This window comes from Argiope bruennichi, chromosome 2 (assembly GCF_947563725.1).
Source record: "Argiope bruennichi chromosome 2, qqArgBrue1.1, whole genome shotgun sequence".
NCBI lineage: Eukaryota > Metazoa > Arthropoda > Arachnida > Araneae > Araneidae > Argiope > Argiope bruennichi.
In genome coordinates, this window is record NC_079152.1 from 139,354,327 (window position 1) to 139,378,582 (window position 24,256).

The following is a 24,256-nucleotide window of genomic DNA, read 5'->3' on the forward strand; positions in this document are numbered from 1 at the left end:
AAATTTTATATTTACATTTAATTCATCCATACTAATTTGTAAAAGTAACTGTATGTCCATACTTGATATAACTTCTTTAAAATTCTCAAACAATTTTTGGTCAGTGGCAAGCCTTGGAGGTACTCCAATATCTTGTGGAGATTCTATTGGTTGATTCACACCAGTATCTTACAGAAAGATCTATTTGGTATTTTTGTGTAATGGGGTTCACAGCTTCGTCAAATCATATTACAAAATTTTAAAAAGATTTCTTAATAGATTTTAGAAAAAAAAAATAGAGCTAATCCGTAACAGATAATGTATGATATTTTTGTATGACCTAAAGTACATTTTTGACTGTTTAACTACCAGTGAACATATGTGAAAATATTTCTGCATTGAATACAATAAAGGGCAAATTAACACTACAAGTTCTAATGTCCATGTAAGTTCAGCTTCAAATGATTGTTCTTGAACTAAAAAGAGGGAAATTAGCTTATTTTCGGACATCAAATTTGACATTTTCAAACTTAGCATATCATCTTCTATATTCCTTTTAGATACAATATCTAATAGCGACAATGACTTTTTTAAACAGACAAGCGATTTTGTATATTTTCTTTTTGGGGCATGACTAATATGTGCTTTTCCCTCCCATATTACTTAAGCTCATTATCTTCTTAAAAAAACCGAGCAGTACACAGCAAATGGATTTTGCAGAACTTTTCAAATCCATTCACAGCATAGTAGTTCAGGTTTTGATCTATCCAAAATATGGATTTTAAGCAGCTCATAGTGTAAAAAAAAACAAAAAAAAAAAAAAACACACCTAATCTACTTTGAAACTGAAAAAGGTCACAAATAAAAAGTTACTCAAATAATATATGAATCATTTAATAAACTCAAGTGTGAGTAACTAAACACCAATGCAAGACTTCTGCACACTAAATGTTGCTACTTCTGGCAAAGAAATTTATTCTATACTCTCATGCAGTTATAGCAGTCTTATGCATGTTCATTAGCTGTGATCTGGGAATCTCATGGTAAAAGAACAGCTGTAAGCTAAAGAATAAACTGTAATGTAAGCTAAACTGTAAGCTACTGGAGCTAAAGAACTTAAAATTCCTGTACTTTCCCAGTTTTCCTTGTTTGTGGTAACCCTGTTGGAAATGCCAGATTTAGAAAATAGAATTAACTCTTGTATATCATGCCATTTACTTTTCTTCAGGAACAAAGAAAACTACTGACATTATGAAAAAATCAGACAATAAGAGCTATCAGTATGAGGAATTAAAATAGAGTAGCATTGGAAAATAGATATAAAGTATCTTGCATGAAACAGAAATTATAAGAGATATTATGTAGAGTGAATGATAAAACTAAAATAAAGAAAAAGATGAAAAAATTAATCTCTTTCTCAATATAAAGAATATCAGTTTCTAATAAAACAGTGATGTAAATAAGAATACAAATTTTTTGTTATCTCTCAAATAGTTAGAATTTTTACTTTTTTAACTGAATCAACAACCCTTTTTTATGGTTTATTTTTTAAAGTTAATATTTGGCATCATTTCAGACTATTCAGTCAAACAAGTATCCCATTTGATTTTGATTTGTTCTGACCCTGTTTTACAACTACATAATTGATTTAAGGGAACAAACCAAATAATTTTCAGATGTAAAAGATTAGTCAGATATAAAAAATAACTCCTAAGCTAGTATTCCCCATCCAAATTTCAACATCACAATCAATAGACTTTTAGCATGTAAATAATTCATAGAATCAGCCCATATTTTTCTGGTTTTTTTTAACAGAGATTTGCAACAGGCCAATGTGACCCAGTGAAGTAAATGAAAAACTGAATTTTATAGAACTAAAAATAGATATTTCAGAAAGACATACATTTATTTTATGAAGTTATAAAAACAAACTAAATCCACACAGTGATCAATACATATATTACACAGTAAATGATTTTTTAAATGAGGAAAAAAATAAATCAACTTCCTCAGCAATTTAAGGCAAATTGATGCCTACCTTATTACATGCCTTAGGGGGGAAAAGTTAGTTTTGTTCCTATTAAGTTCTGAAAAGCACATACATTTTGAAGAAGTCTACAAAGTGAATATTCATCAGTGAAACAACTTTTCAAAATCACTTGATTTAAATATTAAATGGCATTACACATTAAATGGTTCATATAAATTAAGATTTAGGAAAAAAATCTTTAATAATTTCTTAAATATATGGAAAAATAAAATATATTTAATAAATTGTATATAGAAAATTATATATAATTAAGTATATAAAGAAATGTTAATCATATGGAAGTTATTTACCTCAGATTGATCAGATATAAGGGATTTTTTCCAAGATCTCTCATGAACTCCCTTCAATTTCTTACTCTCTGGCAATTCAGATTGTTCTGATGCATCATCAAATGAAAGTTTTCTTTTTTTCTTTATGTCATTTGTCAGTAAATTGTCTTTACTGATAGGTGACAAAAGTAGCCTATCTAATATGTGTTCTTTGCTGTATGAGCGATTATTAGGAGTTGATTCTAAAGAAACACCTCTGGAAAGTAACTGTCTGAGAACACCATGATCTGTTCCCGATGTTGGAGTAATCATCAATTGTTGGTTAACAACGTTTGGCACGTTCTGAGCTGACTGGTTTTCACTAGGTTGAGATTTTTCTTCTGTAGATTCCAATGTCTGACTAGGGGTGTCTTCAAGACTACTGCATGTTGTAGCTTCCGGTGGTTTACCAATCCAAATTACTATTCTGACATAATGTGGAGGTGAACCACCAGGCTTCATTAGCATCTTTTGTAAATCTATCTCATTTGTTTCGCCTGAGATGGAATCAGTTGGTTTTTTAAATTCCAATTTATCATTCAAATTCAGCTGATTCTTCCAACTGCTTCCATTTCCAGCTTTAGCCATTAATGTATAATTTCCTTTACACGGCAAATCACTAGATTGATTAGGAGATATTATTACAATGCCTTTGCTATATCTTGCTGGAAAGTCACCAGCAACTGATTTCAAATTGCCTTTATTTAATTCATCCAATGATGCATTGTAGATATGGACATTTGAACAAAAAGACAAAGAATCACAATTTTCCAATGCATTTAAGCTGTATATAGTTTCTTCCCCATAAAAGCTATGAATCATGCTGTCTAAAATGGCACTTTCTTGGATGCTTTCCTTATCCCGGGAAGGTTCTAAAGACTGGTTGGGGGATGATACAGATGAAGTAGTTTCAGAAGCATTTTCTTTTGACCGATATTCATTAATTTGCTTAGGAAGTTCGCATGAAAGGACTGCAGACTCAACTTTTTGCACATGATTTGAAGGTAAGTCTTGAGAAGCCATAGTGATCTGTTTCATGTTATTTATAGGAAGAGAATTAGGAATTGAATCAGTATTAACTACAGCACTGAAGTTAGATGCAGCATCAAAGTTTTCTGTTGTAGACAGGATGCTGTTTGATTCGCCTACATTATTTAAAGACTCATCTGGTGAATCAAACTTTTCATCAAATTCTTCACCAATATCACAAGACTTAACAATCATACTTAATATATCATCTTCTCCATTAAAGGATTTTCTAAGATTCTGAACCTCTTGTGAATCTTTAGAGTCTACTTCAGATTCACTGTCCATGGAATAATTTTTATCAGTACCTGAATTTTGAAACATATTAATATGATCCTGTTTTACAGATGAATCATCTCTAATAATTATTGAACCATTATTGAAGAAAAAATTAGATTGAGGTAATACTATAGAATCATTGACCATCAAAGTTGATAAAAAAGTTGGGCCAATGGGATTAAAAGCAGGTGATGATTGTGACAAAGGAGTCTCATTTAAAAGTGAATTACTAACAGTTACAGTTGGCATAATAGAGTTTTTATGAGATTCCAATGGTACAAGAGAGTTAGGAGGATCTGATGTGGAGCTCGAGGGATTTGCAACTATGACATTCACATTAGGAACTGTTTCAAGAAATAATGGGCAGCCACTATTGTTTTGAGCTTTGTCGGCAGTCTGAGTTGAGTCGCTAAGATCATCTTTCACTGAGACATCTATTGCTTTCACACAATTATTACTGTCATTTTCCTTGTTTGTAATATTGTTACTGTCTTGAGAAAGAAAATCCAAGTTCAGATCACCTAAAAAAGGATGCATAACAGGATCACTTTCAGTGAGACACTCTTGAAAATTGAGAATTTGAACGTTACAATCAATATAATTCAAAGAAGTTTGATCTGCTTCTGCACTTTGTGCAGAAAAGTTATCAGTACATGTTGTTTTAGGAATGGTGCATACATCATCACTATCCTTATTGTCCACAGGAATAAGTGAACTTTCATCAACTTTCGTTTCTGGGGAATTTGGGAATATATTGTCATCCATTAGAAATGATTCATCTTCTGAAATCATTTGGTCCGATAGTAAATCAAAGGAGTCCTCTTGTACTGAATCCAAATTCATTTCAAATGTTCTAACATTTTGTTCATTAAAAGTGATTTTGGCATTCCTTGAAAGGGAATCAGGTGATTTTAGAATGGTACTGCATTCACTCATAGTATCACCAGAATCACTTGATACAACTGGAACTACTCTAGAGTTGTTTGGTGACAGTGTTTTTTGATCATAGACTTCTGAGGAGTTTGTTACATCTTCTACACATGGTGAAGACAATTCTTCAATTATTTCTTGCATTTTAAATTTCCCTATAACACTCGCCGGATGGTTAGGCATACATAATGGTGAATTATTAATTAAACTAGGACTTTGCACAGAATCCAACTGATCACTTAATGAACTACAAGGAGATGGTTTGCACACCTCAATAAAACTGCATCCCGCATCATTTGATTCAGTATTAAAATCCACTTTTTTATTAAAATCTACAGTGGAATCAATTTTGAAAGGGCTGGAATTTGTTCCTAGCTGTGAAGATGTATGAGAAACAGGTGAAGGACTCTGAATTTCTGAACTATTAGAAGTAAATCTATGTTGATTAAAAAATTCTTCTATATTTTTATCAAATGCGTTTTCATATTTTTTTCCTGCTGTGTTCTGAAATTCTTTTGACTCATCAGGATTACAATCAAAAGTTGAAAAACGTGAAAAATTTGTATTAACACTTTTTGTTCTATCAAATGTTTCACTTGAAGTAGAAACTTGACTATTAATATTTGGATATGAACTGTCATACTTGCTTGATTCTGGCTGAACTTGAGGAGGCTGGTATCGAAAAATATCATTTACAGGCCTATCATTAAGAGAGAATTCATCCAAAGATCGATCATTTCGGGGAAATTCATTTAGAGGTCTGTCACCAAGAGGGAAATAAGGAGTATTAACTTCTGACCATTTTTGCTTGCAATAAGAATCAATATTCATTCTAGAGCTCCCATTTAAATCACTATTATTTTTAGTATAATAGCTGTCAAACCTGTTTTGATGGACAGAAAATGGTGACCTACTATTTTCAGAATATGAATCATTAGTATTGGAAAAGCTAGAGATATTCAAATTTTCCCATTTCATTCGGTCATAATATTCATTGTGATTTTGGAAAGAATTCAATGATTCATCAGTTCTTTGATGAAAAGAATTATTGAAAGTATTTTCATTAGCTGCCGAATAAGGCTGTTGCTGTTGTACTCCTGCTGGAGAACCATAACTACTGGGAAATCTAGAGTAGGGCGAACTTCCCTGATTTGATCCCTCGTAAGTCAGTCTGGTTTGCTTGGGAATAGAATGGAATGACTTCCTGCTTTCGGAATAATTATTTGGGAAACATGAAGTTACATTTGTTTCTCTGCCACTGAAAGTCTTGCCAAGGTATTTTAAAGAATTACGCTGACTTTTGGAGATTTTATCGTAAGTGTCAAATCTTTTTGTGGTACAACAGGAAAGTTCTTCATTCTGATCCAAAGAATTGCTTTCAAATGGATAAGGAGAATTATGTTGCTGTTGTTCTTTGCTAAAATCATTTGCATGCAAAGAACCAGGAATGTCATTAGCAAACATATCGTGTTTAGTTTTTGATTTGTGAATTACTGACCCTTCATTATACGAGTCACTGCAGTTAGAATAATAACTGTTCACACTTCTTCGCTGCATGGTTCCGCTAAAATCTTTTTCTTGAGTTTTCAAATTTTCATTTGCTGTGATGACTTCTTTCAAAGGAGAATTGCAATGATCAAACATGGGATCAGTATTCATAACTGGGCTGTGAATTAAATCTTGCTGTCGTTTGTATCCTTGGGGTGGGGATTGATTTAAATGCAAGAATTTATTGTCATTTGTATGTTTTATGTCGGCAATAGGTGAATGAGAATAAAGTAAAGGTGACTGACAGTCCATATTACCACTTCTTAAAATATCTGATGGGCTTTCAAACACACGTTGGTCCATTTCGTGTGATGGAGGCCTAAGGAAATTCGCAGAATTTTGGTTTGAGAGGATACTGCTGTCAGGATTTAGTATAGAGTTATACATAAATGACGGGCAGTTCATTTGATTATCTGGAATTTCTTTTTTGCTTAAAAGTTCTGAGATATTGCTATTAATATCTATAGAATTAAGTCCATTTATAGTTACCGGTCCAGAATTGGTAACAAACTGTGTGTCCGGATTTTTATCTGTAGATGGTCGTAATACTGGTGAAATTTTTTCACCCATAACTTTGCTATGAAGGACTTCAAAATCACTTTTTTCTGAATTCAAAACATGTGGTTCTATGTGAGTTATATCATTATCAATACAAGGAGGTCGAATGTACATTGTTGATTCATTGTTTTGAATAGAGTAACTGGGAATACTATTAGAATTTAAACCAGGAATTTGCTGACTACTACCAACAGCAGAATTTAAATTGGGCTCATTCCTTGCTTCAAAATTTGATCGTTTGTGCGTTTTTTTGGTTGAATTGCCTTGTTTTAGGAGAGATGGGGGAAGTCTCTCTAATGTGACACTACATGGATTGCAAGAAGGCTGAGCATCAGTAGACAATTGTCTATTTCTCAAAAGTGGTGGTCTGCCCCTTTTTCGACGAGGAGGCGTTTCCTTTTTGGTTTTAACTATTATGTTAGAACTTACATATTTGCGGTCAGAATCAGAATTCCCATCGTTATCCCCATTGAAGAACTTTTTAAAGCTTCCTGATCTAGTTCTAGTTCTTCTGTTGGAAAAAGTTGGCATTTCATTAGGCTGTTCAACATTTTTCTTGCTGGTTTCAATATTAACTGATTTAGACCTTGTCTTTTTTTTTTGAGGTTTTGTAACACTTTTAGGTTTTGTATCATCATCGCTACCAGAATCGAAAAATTTTTTGAAGCTTTCACATCTCAAACTATTTCTTCTTCTTGAGGTTGCAGCTGATGCATTATTTTCCAATGATGACAAACTTACATTAGCATTATTATCCTTCTTTCCTGCATCCTCATGGTCAGAAATAGGTTCTTGTTTAATTTTTACTTTTAACCAGTCGAACTTCTTGTCTGGGCCAACTTTCTCATAACAACATTCTTCTATATTATCTGAAATGGGGAAAGAACATCTTCTGCCTATATCTAAAAGCTGATCAGGAGAAGATGTACCTTTATTTTGACAAGTGGAACTTCCATTACTTGAACTTTTATTGAAGGAAGTATTATTTTTTAGTGGAGATAAATCATTTTGGGGAGGAGCAGATTTTTGAATTTTAGCAGGTCTACCTCTCCTGCGTTTTGGAAGTACTTCTGTTTCTTTACTAGGATTCTCATCAGTAGAGTTGGGCAATTTTCTTTTATTAGAAGTATCAGATTCCAGATAAAAGTGGTTTAATCTTCTATATAATTTCAAAGGCTCACACTTTGGCTCCAAACTTGTGCTAGGTTTCTCCGTTTTAGCTGCATTTATGGAAGCTAAGCTAAATTTCAAAGGCTGTACATATGATTTTTCATAATCATCATCTTTTTCTTTCTTGATATCTTTAATAAGTAAAGGTGGTGCATCTGTATTTGTTTTTGATCTCCGTTTTGAACTCCTAGCTCCTAATGTTCGTTTTGTTCTTGATTTTATTTCCGATTCTCCTTCCACTTTTATTGTAACTTCACAATGATTTTGCATGTCATTTTCCTGACTCTTTTCCCCATCTAAATGCTTCCCAACAACAACAATTTTGGGTTCATTGTTACGTGTCATGATAGTTTTCAGTTTGAGCTTCAGTTTAAGACCATGTTTCGAATCGGGACTGGACAATGAATCATCAGCAGAATTTCTTGATCCCAAAATATCAGATGAATCTGTCTCACAAAAGCATGAGGAGGATGATGTGGATGGCTGAGTACATGCTAAACATTCAGGTCTACTCACATTATTTGTAGAAATATTGCATCTTTTATTTGGTACAATGCTGTTGTTTCCTTCACTATCCCGCTTTATAGTAATAACTGGTGCTGCATTCATGCAGACATCTTCTTTCTCTAAATCAATTATTTCTTTTGGACCAGTATTGTTATTACTCAGTAATCTTGAAGACTTACGGGTCCCTCGAGAAGAACCACAATTAATGACCGGAGTTTCATCAAGGATAACTACATCATCATCAACACTGGATGTAATCGAACAATTTCTTTTGGGATATCTATCAATATTGACACTACTGTTACACGATGAAGTTGAAGGAGAATTAAGATGAACATTGCCTTTACTTGATTCATTAGTACTAGATGAGGAGCACTGCACATTACTTTTAGATGCATTTCTTCCATGTTTAGGTTGCTGTGTCTTTTGTTGATTTTTTTTATCTTTTTGGTTTTGAGTTCGTTTTGAGTGGCTGAAAGTAAATGAAGCAGAATCAGAGCTCGACCCCTCATCGAAATCAAAACATTTTAAAGCATCACTTATAACAGGATTTTTATTATCATCATAATCATCAGCTGGTTCAGACTTTATAGAAACGTTCTGTGGTAAAATGTTAGTTTCGGAAGACTGAAGATACAAATTCTTCTCAGAACTGGTAGATTTATTACAACCTTGGGAATTGTTATCCAATAATGTATTATCAATTTTCCATTTTGCTCTGGAGTCTTGCTGTGAGGTATAATTTTTTCTTTCATTGGGGAAGTCATTTTTCTTATTCGACTTGAGTGATAGTCTACTACTCATTGGCTTTGGGAACTGCAAACTTTCAGGATCATTTTGACATCTTCTGTTTCTTTGTGGAGTTTTACTGCTGAAAAAACCAAAATTGTTAGAAATTCTACTCATTTTTGAAGCCCTTCCTTTAGAAGGTCTAGATAAAATACTTTTTGAACTAGTAGTGGGGAGGCTTCCACAAGCTTGTGTAGTTTGTAGCAAGAAAGCAGACTCGTTTCCATTTGAATCCTCCGGAATAGGATTTAATACATTATTTGTAGATAAAATATCAGTATGCAAAACATCAGTTGAAGTAGATGGTCCAGGAGATTGTGGCATAGATTCATTATTAGGTGCTGTAATATCTTCAGACATTTGGGGTGGACCAATCAATGCCGAGCTATCAGCAGTCATACCATCAAGTATTGAAACAGATTCCTTTTTCATATGAGATTGATTTTTATTCAGCGAAGAAAATAATGCTTTCTTTTTAGATACAGAAACAGTGTTTTTTAAATCATTCAATTCCTTTTCATTTGAAACACAAACAGAATTTTTTCTTTCTGATGCAGGAAAAGAATCCTCTTTTTCATAAGAAGATGGACACCGAATATCTGATTTTGCAGTTGGAACTGACAAAAAATTCTTCTGGTCATCAGCAAGATTTTTCTTAGAGGTTTTTGTTTTTGAATTAGTAGGCACAACTTTTCCTGATTTATTATTATTCAATCTTTTACGTGAATCTGGTTTCAAGAAAATTTTTGGGGCAAGCTGGTTTTTGCTAGCTGTTCTTCTTTTCACTGTGTCATACAGATCATTAGTAGTAATAATACTGTTATCTAGTGAATTACTTAAATTAAGTTTTGGTTCACAATGAGTTTTATTTGTATGCTTTACTTCGGGCACTTTTATAAGAACTAGGTCATTATTTTCATTTGTTACTGCAACTTTGGATTTGGGGTTGCAGTAATTCTCAATGGAATTATCTCCCAAAGAATTTTTAAAATCATTATCTTCCTTTACAACCCACTGAGATGGTATTTTATTTTTCTCTTTATTTTTTGGTTTACTGGACATTTTGTTTTCTGATGCTTCCTTAATTTTCACCTCTCCTACTATTATACAATCAGGATCAGGCAATTTATGATTATTTGAATTTTTACTTGAAGAGGGCTTACTATAGTGATTAGGAATACAATTTAAAAAAGTGGAATCGGTATATTTTAATGCATTTTTATTAATTTCATCCTTAATTTTTGATGGTGTCAATTCAGAAGAAGGATAATTTATATGCAAATTATTTCTTGTATCAGATTTGCAAGTTATCTTTGGATTCACTGATCTACTGGGTACTGCATTGCTAGTGTGCAATTCTATTGCAGAACTAGATTTCGATTTAACAGGTAGAGACAAAATATCTAATTTAGAATAGCCTTGATTTCTTTTCTTGGAAGATGAACTATGACTGCACTGAATATTTTTAAATTTATGCTTGAATTCATTTTTATTGGGACAACCCGAACTAGAAACACAATCTTCCTTTCTAGGTATTTGAAATTTCTTAGTTTTTGATTCAGAAGATACTTTAGAACTATTACATATTCTCTGTTCATTGTTTTTAAACAATCTGTTTTTCTTTGATAACAAATGCAAGTTTTCTGGATGATTTTCTTCAATAAATTTTTTACAATCAACAAGTTTAACGTAAGGGGAATTCTTTATGATGTTACTAAATTTTTTATTAATTTTGTCCATTCCAGAAGGTACACTGGCTTCCAGTAGTGAAGATATGGCTCTTGGTTTGATAACTTTATTATTCAGATTTTGATCACTTCCTAACATTTTAGTAGCAGAATTGATAAGAAGATTTACATTAGGACTCGCTGCTTTTGCTCCTGGAAAATAATCAACATTTCTTTCATCAAGAGAATTCTGAAAAGCAGGTTCAGAATCTTTAATAAAATCGTTATATTTTGAAAATTCATGCAATTCATATTTTGTATCCAACTCTTCATCTGCCTTCCCTTTCTGCTTGCCTTTTTTATTCTTTTTTCTATGTTTTCCAGAATTCACTTTGTGATTACTATCTTTTAAAGATTTCTGAAATTCTGGTTTCAAATTAGAAGCAGATACACCGGCCATTGAGCTGGAATTACCAGTAGATTGCAAATAATTAGTAGCAGTTTCTAGAATACAAACATCAGGGTCAAGCATATTTTTACAATCAATTGCATCATCAGATTCTTTAACATTATTTACTGATGTAGTAGACTGATGACCACTAAGTGCTTTAGGCCTAAAGCATTGGTCATCATTTTGTGAGACAAACATACCATTATTAGATGATGAACTTTCTGAATTTTTGTCAAGAGCAAATAGTTTTTCATCAATAATACCAGTAAGTCGAAATGCAGGAGTGATATTATTAAGAGTACATGGTATATTTTTAAATTTTTTAGAGTCAGCATTGTCCAAAAGGGATTCATTAGCTGAAACCCCTATAAGTCCAGAATGATCACTATCAGTATCATGAGAGTTTTGGATTTCTGAAAATGGCAGTTCTTTGTTAACTGTGTTGATCTCGGATGATTTCTTTAAATCCAAACTGTCAATATGGTTTAAATAACATGGCTTTAATTTATTTTTGTCAAATATTTTGTAACATTTTCTTTCATTCTTTATCTCTTTTTGATCTTTCTTGCTTTCAGTTGATGCTTGTGTAGAAATAAGATCTTGATTTATTTCGCTACATCCTGATTTCAAGTCAGAAATTTCTTTTTCTGTTAACTTTTTAAGAACCACAACTTCACGACCAAGTTTGGAAAAATTTACATTTTTTACATCATCATAGTCTAAAACATTACAGCTCAAAATTAAAGTGCTTTCGAGAGTGCCAAAGGTTTGAATTGAATTTGGTGATTTTGTGCAAGGTGATTCATTAGGAGATGAGTGAAATTTGTTGTGATCATGAGAAGATTTTTTTAATTTGGTTGAGTCTGAGTCTGACAGTCCTACATTTTGTTTATCATTCATATCTTTTTTCTTATATTTACTATCAACACGTGCTGATAATTTTTTAAGCAATTCTGATTTCTTTGGAGATTTCTTGCTTGATGAATTCAGATGTAATTCATAATTTTTATCTTTATCAGAGTAAATTTTATTGGTATGCGATTCATAGTGAGCTTTAAATTTACCATTTTTCATCTTTGGCCTAACATCCTTAGAATGCTTAGATGAAGAAGGAATACATGTACTATTAATAAATTGCAACGGTTTCAGAAGATCATTCCAAGATGTAGATTTTGATGGAAGAGACCCAGAATTAGTGGCTGATACTTCATCAATTGGTAATTTTTTTATCACACATGATTTCTCAAGAGGTGGACAAATATTGTTTCTGGCCTTAGGTCGTGTGCCCAAAAAACAATCAGCATTTGCTTTAGGTTCAGTAGTTTTATCTTTATTTAGTTGAAGATGATTACATTTTGTTTTTGAACCACCATTCATTGATTCGTTTTTTTGCTCTACTACCTTTGAAATGAGATCTTTTAATAAAATTCTAACAGAAGGGCAAATAGTCATTTTCTTTTTCTGCAATCGTTCATTTTTGTTCATTCTTGAACAACTTACCCTCTTAACAAGAGGAGCATGAAGTGTCTTTGATTTTGGTCGAGCATTACTACCATTAGCTAGAAAAGCCAATGACATTTTCTCTGTGGAATTAACAGTTCCAATATCTGTCATTTTCACTGAGCAAGGTATCATCCAGCTTTGCTGAAGACTTTCAGGTGGATGAATAGGATCCAACATAGGAGGTTCTTTCAACTCAGAGTTTACATTCGTCTCTTCTTCTTTTGATAACTGTGGACCTACAGAAAAAAAGAGGGAAAATTCAAGTTAAATCAAGCTACAAAATTTTAAAAGAACAAATATTTACTGAAAATATATAATTTACAAAAAAAGTTAAAAATAATTCCTTTTCACAAATTATAACAATTAACACATTGCCATAAATGATTATAGCCATCCTGCATACAAATAATGCTCAATTTCATAAACAATTTTAAAAAAGTATTTCTGAACCTAATTGTCAAACTGAAGGCATGCAGCAATATTATAAGATAATCATAAAAGTTTATTAACTTAAAATTAATGCAAATGAATTGAAACATCTTAATAAATCTACAAGATTTGATGAGAATTACACCACAAATTAATTTTATTTCTATTATAAAATGTATTTCATATTTTCTTGTCTACAATATATTAACCCTTATGTTCATTTTGTATAGTATACCATACATACAACTTCATAAAAATATACTACCACTATAAAATAAATATGCCTAAATGATTTTTCTTACACATTTTTATATATACATACTTATATACATTTTTTTTTTTTTTTTTTGCTTTTCTTCAAACAAGCAATCTTGCCACGATAAGGGTAAATACAAGCAAAAGTAATCTCACAAATTTGATTAACTATTCATTATAATATTAATTCAAAATCACTGAATGGATGCAAATAAAGACTTCTGACTAGTAAAAAGTACAATCATATAAACACTGAGAAGTATTTATTTTTAATATGCTCAGATGAAGAATTTTCTCTTTTATGATGTTGATGAGAATATTTTTTCAAATATTCTGATTAAATAAAAGATTTTTTTTTTTAAAGTGGAGTTTTGGCACAATGTTATGCCTTAGAGTATTATTGAGTTATAGAGTATTATTGAGTTAAGATAATTCTTCATACTATAAAAACCATGAAAAATAATAATGATAAGAAACTAAAAATGTAAAACAAAAAATGCATTAATTTTGCTTCAGTAGGTTAATTCTACTACTGAGACAAAGTATATTAATCATAACATAAATATAAAAGATTTAGATTAATTATATTAATTTAATTAAATTATCACCCTGTTTGGAAGTATCATGAAGGCTATTTTGTGACTGACCTGAGAATTTTGAAAATTCTGAACTACAGTAAGGCTATGATGATGATGATGAGCTTGTACTTTTCTCTCCAAACTTCTACATTACACAAATAGGAAAATTTCTGGCCCACTATACTAGATTTAGAGTGCATCAGTCCACATATATAATGGATGTTTAATGGAACTGAATTTCATATTTGGATTTATCTGGCCTTACCATTAGACCCTTATGGCTCTATGAACCAGATTAATATTTCATCTCGAAGATAAATGATGATCTCAAAATTTCGTACCTTGATCAGGTGACAAGCAAGGACTGATACCTGAACCAACACCTCTTTCTAAACTTCAAAATCATAAGCAAGAAGTTCTCCTCTAATGCATTTCAAGTATATAAGCAGCCCATGTATGACAGATTCTTAAAGAATTAAGGTTTGTACGTGACCCACTGGTTAAGATAATTATGCTATCATGATCTCCTTGAAGAATATATGAATATTTCAAATAATTCATTAGCACAATAGCTATATTAACTCTCATAGGCAAAAGGGGAGGGGGGATGCATTTATACCATCTGAAAAGTCAACTTCAAGAATGAGAAAAATAATTTACCTTCAAAAGTATCATTATCACCATCATATGCACCATCCACTTGACACATATGGGATTCCTCTTGGCATCTTGATGGTAAGTCAGCATTAATGCTGTTGAGAAAAACATTACTGGCATGCATTGGATTTTGAAGGCCAATATGCTGTGAAGAGACTTGTGCATTCAAAATATCATCTACAAATTGCTGGGACATTTCATTTGTGACTTCATCGTCATTATCACTCTCAGAATCATTCTTTGTGGCAAGAATACTGTCATCTTCTGGTACATGATTTTCACACATATTCACAAGCAATTTTAACACTTCTCTATCTTGCGTGTTGGCTACCAGATAAACAGTTCAAATTTAGAATGTTAAAAAAGTTATAAATCTAATAAATTATGTAAATTACATAAAATCTATCAGACTGCTAACTGCACTACTTCATAAAAAAGCATTTAGTTACACACTTAAATAGTTCAAATTCATATAAGGTGCCAAATGAAAAAAGTAAAAGATAAGAAAACAACTATTTATTTATATCTATATTTATAAAAGAATGTGTTTATGTCAGCACTTGACAGGCCAGTTTACTCGACTTAGATTTCCAAATTTAGAACAAATACACAATAGATAAAAATGCTCACCTTTTTCACTTAGAGCATTTCATCTTCACTTACAGTATTTTTTTGAAAATTTAATCAATTAAACATTAAGTGAAATTTCGGCTATTCCAGCAACAGTTTCCAAAAACATTATTGTACAAAAATGATATTAACACCATTTTAAAATTGATTATCCAGACACTTTTAATACCAGCATAATAATGCTATAGGTTTTAAAACTACATTAAACAAACTCCTCTTTTATAGAGATACACAAGTTTTTAAAAAATTAAATTTCTTCCTTTATATATAATTTAATTTTATGCATACAAAGATTTTATTTAAATTAAAAAACAACTATTATTACAAGTAATCTAGTTGCTGTTCAATAGTGGCTAGTTCTTGGTAACAAGGTATTGGATTGTTAATTTGAACAACCAACCTCACTTATTAATGTTGAAGATTATAAAGTCTTTTTCAATTGTTTAAAATTAATTATAAAACATTTAATCTAAGGTTATATAATTATATTCCTCATTTTATTTCAAAGAAATAAAAGGAAGATTTCATTAACATTAATAAAACAACAATTTATATATAAAAATCAGAAATACAAATAATTTTAAACATGTCTTTTTAGATGCCATGACTTATGCAAGAAAAAAATCATAAACAGGACAATTTCCTATAATACTCAGTCTATCGCAAACTATAAATTTATTAAAAACTAGCCGTCTTTGGGGACCAGCCGGTTCGCCAATCTTAATGTTTGTTAAAATTTCCAATTAAATATTTTATGTCACTTATCTTTTAATGGCATCTTCATCAAAATATTTTTAAACTTCAAATTTTGATAGTCATACAATTCACTCATACTATTATAAAGGCATTAAGTCTTAAGTACTGTCTCTCTAATTTTCTGCCAGCTCTCATAAAATTTCGATATTATATTAAAGTGGAAATGATTACACTGTAATTAATATAAAAATATTTTTTTTCTATTGAAACCATTGATCTTTTTTTAAAAATATGAATTTGGAAAATAGAGTCATTCAGCATTTAAGTCTTATGTGCACTATAGAATAATTTTTCATAATTTATGTAATATCTCAATAATTATTTAACAAAAAATTTTCAGATTTATCATAAAATTCAGTTTTTAGTTTTATTTTCAAAAAGATTTAGATAATGTAAATAATAATTTTTTCAGTTAATTAAAGTACTTCTCAAATATTATAAAGTCTAAATTTTATACAATCCTTTGTTTCTGAAGAATCATATTCCAAGAAATATTTTTTACGCTCCAACTTTAAAATAAATAAAACAGTTCCTATTTTAAAAATATGAGTACTGAAAACAAAGTTGTTCAGAATGTCTTAAGTGTACTACAGAATAATTTTCATGATTTATGTAATAACACAAAAATTATTCAACAAACATTTCAAAAAATTATTAAGTCTAAGTATTATACAGTCATTTAGTTCTAAGAAATCATATTCTGCAAATAATTCTTTACATTTTTCTTCATTTTCTTCTATACATTTCTATCTTTTGCTATCAAATCTTTTCGATTTATGAATTTTGAATAGAATAGTTTAGAAAAATCAGTATTTTCATAACCTTAGGTCAATGAATCTTGAGAAAGCCTAAATGCTGATTGGGGTATCATCTTTGAAACAGTCGATGAAGTGGTCTAAAATATGATTCATGGAGCAAAAGATCTATATAAAAGCTATACATTCATAATTTATTAGAGCTTTTACTGACTCAAGTTTCATAAAATATAAATATTTACTTCATTTAGACCATTTTAATACTTGTATTTCTATTATTAAGGGCTTCAAAATTAGTCATTGGGTCCAGAATTGAAAGGATATATATTAAATCATGTTAGCCTTAAATAAAGCTGATTTATTGAATAATGTGGATATTATAAAAGATTATAGAAAGCTTTGTCTTGCATTTACTGTTTAAAAAATATTATATTTCATTTCATATGGACATGTGCTGAAAATTACACTTTTATCTCAGTGATGGCAACATGCTGACAAAAGCTAATTTTTCCTCATTGAAGCATACAAGGCTTGTGCAGGTTAAATTTTATTTCTATTTTTTTGAGAAATAAATTGTTGAAAAATATGGTTAAAATATTTTTTAAAAATTCATTAAAAATAGAAATTTAATATCTGGGTCAAAACACTGCTATCATTAAAATGATAATTTTTAAAACTTTAACTTGATGTAAAAATTATTTTTGTGCTACAATATTTTCCAAAGTTATCGTGAAAAAATGTTGAAATTTCAATTTATTTTTGATTAATTACAATTCTAATTAAAAAATTTTTAAAACATCGCTCCAAGATGAACATCCCAAAGTATACATGTACCAAATCTAGTAGCTGTAGATCAAACGGTCTGGCCTGTACAGCACCAACACACACACATTGAGCTTTATTATAATTATAGATAAAGTAGGCAATTTCATTCAAAAAGATTTACATTAGAAAAAAAAGACAGTAAAAAAAAATCTTAATACATCTTCATTAGTTTAATTATACTACTTGTATAAAAATTATTTAACTAATAGAAAATTCATGTGTTTTGCATTTACAAAAATATATTATTGAAACGTATAAATTAATAATCAATAACTAAAAGCACTTACATAAGCCAAAAGATTCTGAAGACGAATGAATGAGAGATGTTTGTGAACCTATTCAAACCATACAAAAGAAAATAATCATGAATTAAAACATTAAGAATAACAGTTTATTAAATCAATAAAATGTTCCATTGTTGTTAACAGAATTATTTAAATAAACATAAATAAACTAAGCAGCTATTAACAGGCATGTAATATATATATATATAAAAGAGAGCAAACTTTGAATTAATTTTAATGCATGGGAGTTTAACAGCCACTTATAGCTCATAAGATTTAACAGAATAACTTCTGATGTTTAATGTATTGAATTTAAGAAAGAGGAATTGGTATGGAAAATCGTCAACAGAATATTTTTTTTAGTCCACTGCTATTTTTACACAACACAAAAAAGTTTAAGCACCATTGGACTTAATATAATCTTCGATTCACTATAGATAACTTGTTTTCATATGTTTGATTTATTTCTTTTTCTCATCCCCTCCCCTTCAAAATTTATTTTTATCTACACTGTTATCTAACTATTTAATCTTTTACTTCCATCAGCATGCTTAAAAGAGGAGGAAAAGATGAAATTTTGGAATTTAAATTTAACATTATTTTATGTAGATACACAACTGATTGCATCTTTGATTTTACTTCATCATTTAATTTCAGAAACATAAATATTGCCATTTCACACACATAATCAACCCGCCAACTGCTACAAAAAGCTATTTTCGGTTCATCACTTATATAGGAAATAGCAAGACCTCTAATGACGTATAATTGTGAAATTTTTTTTTCCCTTTTACAACCTTCAATCAGAAGCCAATTCACAAATTTCTTGAAATAGATTTTTCTCTTTAGATTGGAATCGCGAAAATTTTCGAATATACAGTATGTTTGAAAAAATTAATTTTTATTTTGTATCTGGAGAAAAAAGTTTTGATTGGTTACAGAAGTGGTTACTTGTTTAAAATTCTGCTCATAATTTGTAGTTAGTTCAAGAATCTCATCAGCCCATAATGCTTAACATCATACATATTGTTTGTGCATCATAACTGTGATTCCCAAATCTGAAATAGTCCAATAATCTTTCAAGAGATACCTTAATTTTAATTAGAGCTCAAATAAAAGATTGTTCTAATTTAAAGTTCTTATTTCATTCTTATTTTCACATTGTTAACTCATATTTGATTTACGTACAAAGATTTCAAATAGAATAATCTAAATGCTCAAAATAATTTTCTCTCTTCACAAGGAAAAAAATTATATATAAGAAATTTGGTATATATATAGTCGCAAAATCTTAAAAATTAAACACAAACTTCTTTGAAATACGTTTTAGCAAATGAAAAATAAATAGCACAATTGTTTTCATTTTAAATTGAAAATTGTGAACACAAAAACTTTTTTGTTTTTAGAATCTGGATAAAATAGAATTAATAAACTTGATAAAATAAAATTGATATTGCTAAATTTAGACAAAATAGTGAGTCTGCATTTTTTAAATAATACATAATTATTGATATAAATGTTTAAAATATGCCAACAAGTAGAAAATCAATTTAGAAATTACTATGGAATTTTTATATGTATCAAAAAAATAAAAGAAATTCTATGAACAAAAATTTATTAAGGGATAGTATTGCTGATACAGTACATTATTGCAAAACCATACTTTCAGGTAACTGATATTTTGTTTCCATTTAGTATTTCCTCATTAGGATGTAATGAAATGAAAATTCATCCTTTTTGCTTTAAAATACAAGGGAAATGTGTGAGGGATTTAAGTTAATATAGGAATTATGTTATGTTTTTCTAATAAAATTCTAAGTTTGGGAAAAAGAATACAACAAATAAAATATATTTTATGACAAAATTTTGAAATGATTATATGAAAATTTTGAACTCAAGAGGCTTAAAAATACTCTCAACAGGTTTAAAAATAAAACAATATCAATACTGAGCTTCAATGTCGAAATGCCTGTGTTCTCTCAACCTTGCTATGTGCACAAGCAATCTTAATAAATACAAAAATCCATATTTTGCTTAAATTTTAGTTCAGTTGGTAGACAAGTCAGTGAAAATAAAATTTTATTAATGGAGTTATTAACAAATTAAACTTTTTGAATACAGAAAAATCTCTGATAATTGCAAGAAGTTTTAATTTTTTTGATCATGAATAAGAACTTTTATAGAGTGTAGAATAAATAAGAAATGGAAATTTAATTAAAAATGTGGAGTTAAATCTATTATTGAAAAGCTTTAATGAAAAAATTGTCTCCAGAAAATAAAAACAACTTTATAGAAAGCCTGTATTGAAAATCATATAATACAACATAATTTTAGACGAACAAAAAGAGCAAAAAATTGTTAATTAATATTTTTATTTAAAAACTAACAGTATAAGATAAAACTAATTTGCATTTTCTACAGCAGATGGTGCCGTTTTGATTATTATATTTTTTATTTTTGTAGATATGTAAATAAACAGTTTCTATTCTGCCTTATAAGGGTGAGTTTCTTTTTCTTATATTGTATCATAATTTCTTATGAATCAAAGATAACAAACTACATACAGAAGTTTTATGTCTGAGTACATTTCATTGTCCTCCCACTTTGCTATATACATTGTTTTTTGGTGCTGAGCACATAAAGTTAGGATTTTAATGAAGAATTTAAACATCCATTATATGACATTACTTATCATGCCATTCCTCCATTAGAAGGCTTCATTGATTACTGAGGCAAGTCTGCAAATATCTGAATTTTTGCTTTACATTGTATTCATAATTTGTTGCATGCTTTTTTTCAAAAATAATTGAGTATAATACTTTACGGAACAATAAAATGGATATTGAAAATTGACTACAAAGCAAAATACATTTCATTCTTTAACAGCAAAGTATATATAATTCTAAGTTAGATGTAGATCAAAATTTTTTTTAGAAAAATTAAGAAAGCAATTAAAGAAAATAAATGATCAAATTGTAAAACTAATTGTTATCGTCGATTAAAAATGGATGTATTAGAAGAAAATACGGATGACGTTATGTAGTTATTCAGGCTTTATTTTGTGCAACCGCTTTCAACGGGTTACAGCATTCGAATGTACAAGATCACATTTGTTGTAGGTGGCGCTCTTGCATGCCATGACGTAACACTAATTGATATGGATGCTACTGAAACTTAAATTCTTGAAAGTGCAGAATTTAGGGATAAAGCATGTTAAGAAAATTTTAAATGTTTATTTCTTATTTAAAGATATATTTAAGTGGTAAAGCTTTTGAGTTAGATTTGAATTAATTACTGAAAATTATGATAACTGTATTAAAATTTTACAGGATAAATTTGGAAGAAAATATATTATTATAAGTTCTTTCATAAACACTGAACCTGTTAAAAATTCATCACATTTAAATGCTTTTTGATGTTTGTATGATGATTTGGTTACATTGAGTATAATATAGAAGCAATGGCAGCAATATGAGATTATTATCATTTCTGCAATTTAATTTCAATGGTCTTGAAGAAAATACTTTGATATAGTGTCAGAATTTATAAGGAGAAAAAACTGTAAAGATAGAGTTGAGGTGTTAGAATGATTGGAATTTATTAAATTGAAAGTAAAATGTAAAGAATCATCTAATTTAATCATTAATGAAAATAGTTTGGAATTTTCACATTTTTCTAAGAAATTCTTTGAGAGTAAAAATATATATATTCATACAAAATGTCTGGCTATGACATGGGCTGTGAATATCAAAGTACACTATCGTTGCTTTTATAAAAACGATTTGCATGAATTGGAGAGGAGCAATAAATTCACCTATACGCAAAGACAAAACTCCAGGTTGATAGATACCATTACTGCTGTCTCAAAAAATTTCACACTTTTCTGCTTGTTAGTCAGAAAACTGCACCATGGACAATACTCACATAATGAAATATTTTGCAGATATGTAGAGGGGGGGGGGGTGACAATCCCGAAGGAAGAAACATAGCAACTGCCATGTTAATTCCCAAAATTCTTACAATGTTCGTTTCCAAATTAGCATAGTTTTAGAGTTAAGAGAAGAATTGGCAGAAATAAATAATTGTTAACTGATTCGAATGTTGGGATAAATTTTGCTAGGCCAGATCCAGGTAAAGCATATGAAAATTCCACAAAAGAAGTCTATGGTGTTGTCAAACTAAAATTACAGAGCCTTGAAAATCTTTCAAATATTCTAGAATTTGCTGTAATGAACATGATAATGGGCAGTGAAATAAACACTAAATAAAGCAACATGCAAATCTCTAGAAATAAAGGCGATCAGGTCAGTTGATAGAGAGGATATAATTTTAACCTAGTCAAGGTTTTAAATTTTCTAACTTTATCCTTTTTTATACCACATATATGTTTTAAATATATTTTTTACTTTCCAATATAAATTTTTCTTCATTTTTATTATTATTTTCACAGTTCATATATACACAGTTTTACTAATGTTTTTTAGACAATAACACCAAAAGGCATCAAATTTTATAACTTGATATACTGTAATTAATATCTGACAAAAGCACAGATAACAGATAATTGCTTCACACATTCGTAAATATGCTTTTATCTATTTATTTATTTCCTGCATTTTTCCTGTTTTAGTGGGGCACAAAGTTTTTTTTTTTTCATCTTTCCATTTGCATTCACTATAGTGTAATACATTATAGCTTGGGATGAAAGAAGTATCATGCTGTTTGATTTAATTTCATCATCTGATAAAGCATCAGTGCATTTTAACTTCAGTATTCTATTCTTTGTACCTCCATTTGACACTTATTATTGATATACAAATATATATATAGAGACATGCATTAATAATCAATTCATAATTTTAAAAACATTAATAAGACAAATAAAAAAACTTGGTTACAAGGGTAAAAAAAAAAAAAAAAAAAAAAAAGAGAGAAAAATTAAAAACAGGGAAAAAAAAAACTAAATAAGAATTAATTTACAGTTAGGCCCCGATGAATGAGCCCCAATTTACCAAATTTCACGACTTAATAAAACCTTCTTTCCACTTGATTAAAATGAAGACAAAAACTTTTATTTAATGAATAATATAAAATTTTGCATTATTTACCATTGACATCAGATTTATTGTTTTCTTCCAGCAAAGATTCTGCCGCTGTTTTATTCCTATATGAGGAAAGTAAGAGATATAAAACTTTAGTAACAAGTTTAAATAGGAATATATTAGATTAAGTGTGCTAATAAAAAATATTACAACAGAAACAATAAATAACAAAAAGAAATAATAAATTTAAAAAGATATAGAATTTCTTTCTTCTTATGAAAGGAGAGCATTATGAATATTTAATGAAAGACAGCAAAAGAGACTATATTTTAAAAATATTACACCCATTTGAATAATAAATTGCTCTAATTCACATAAAACTACATGAAATTTATTTTGCATTTGAAATTATTTAAAAAAATACGATTTATGAACTGTAATTGCAAATTTCAATACAAATAGAATGCCTCAATTACATTTTAAAATACTTCAATAATTATATTGTTTTAATAGAAATTTTTCATTTATGATAAACTAGCTATTACCCGCGACTTCGTTCAAGTGGAAATTTTAATGTGTATGCATGAGAACTGACGGTCTGATCAAAATGTAAAATGTTTTCAAACCGTATCATTATAGTGCTGTTGAACGCAGAGTCTCATATAATATAATCAAGAAACTTGTAACTGATTGAGAAAGATTTACGGGAAACATTTTCAACATTTCATTTCAACATTTCTTTTTATTCTAATACCATAATGTATACAGCATTAAGCCCTGGTTTCGCACTGGGATTTCTTGATCGTCATTGTAAAAGCCAATTTTACGGGAGATTGCAACCTCTTGAAGTTAAAGGGCAAGTTGTTTGGAATAATAGGTACGCCGGGAATTAAAACGCTGTCTCCTTTAGCAGCTCCTGTAATAATGGTAGCTTTTATAATATTACTGCCAAGCTTTCTGAAACGAAGCCTGGTGCCGTTGCAGAGTCTTTGTGCATCAAGATTTTGCATCAACTTATGCGAAGATACACCTGTTAACTCTGAGGAGTTGAGAAATTCAAAGGTGTAAGCAGTATTATCGTCATTAGCCATCACAGTTTCTATGGATGTGTATAGTTTTGAATTTCCAACAATCATGTCTACATTTTTTTTTTTGTTTATTTTATTGACTCACTCGTTCTTTGGTGACAATACTGCACTCTCACACATTCTCCGTTATTTATATTAGCCCCCAAATTGGAAAAAACGTTTCATGATAAGCTCATCTTCTGTAGCCACTGG

The 24,256-nt window shown here is 29.7% G+C and overlaps 1 protein-coding gene across 2 annotated transcripts in view; it reads right to left on the reverse strand.

The window, feature by feature from the left end:
• The window catches only part of LOC129990673 (uncharacterized), a 98,901-nt gene that overhangs the window by 29,433 nt on the left and 45,212 nt on the right, over nucleotides 1–24,256 (reverse strand). For both annotated transcript variants that reach the window (XM_056098173.1, XM_056098175.1), the window contains 4 exons: nucleotides 23,043–23,098; nucleotides 17,938–17,985; nucleotides 14,688–15,011; nucleotides 2,320–13,001 (listed from right to left, as the gene is read on the reverse strand). In XM_056098173.1, the coding sequence (XP_055954148.1) occupies nucleotides 2,320–13,001; nucleotides 14,688–15,011; nucleotides 17,938–17,985; nucleotides 23,043–23,098 (11,110 nt within the window). The remainder of the gene's footprint in view (nucleotides 1–2,319; nucleotides 13,002–14,687; nucleotides 15,012–17,937; nucleotides 17,986–23,042; nucleotides 23,099–24,256) is intronic.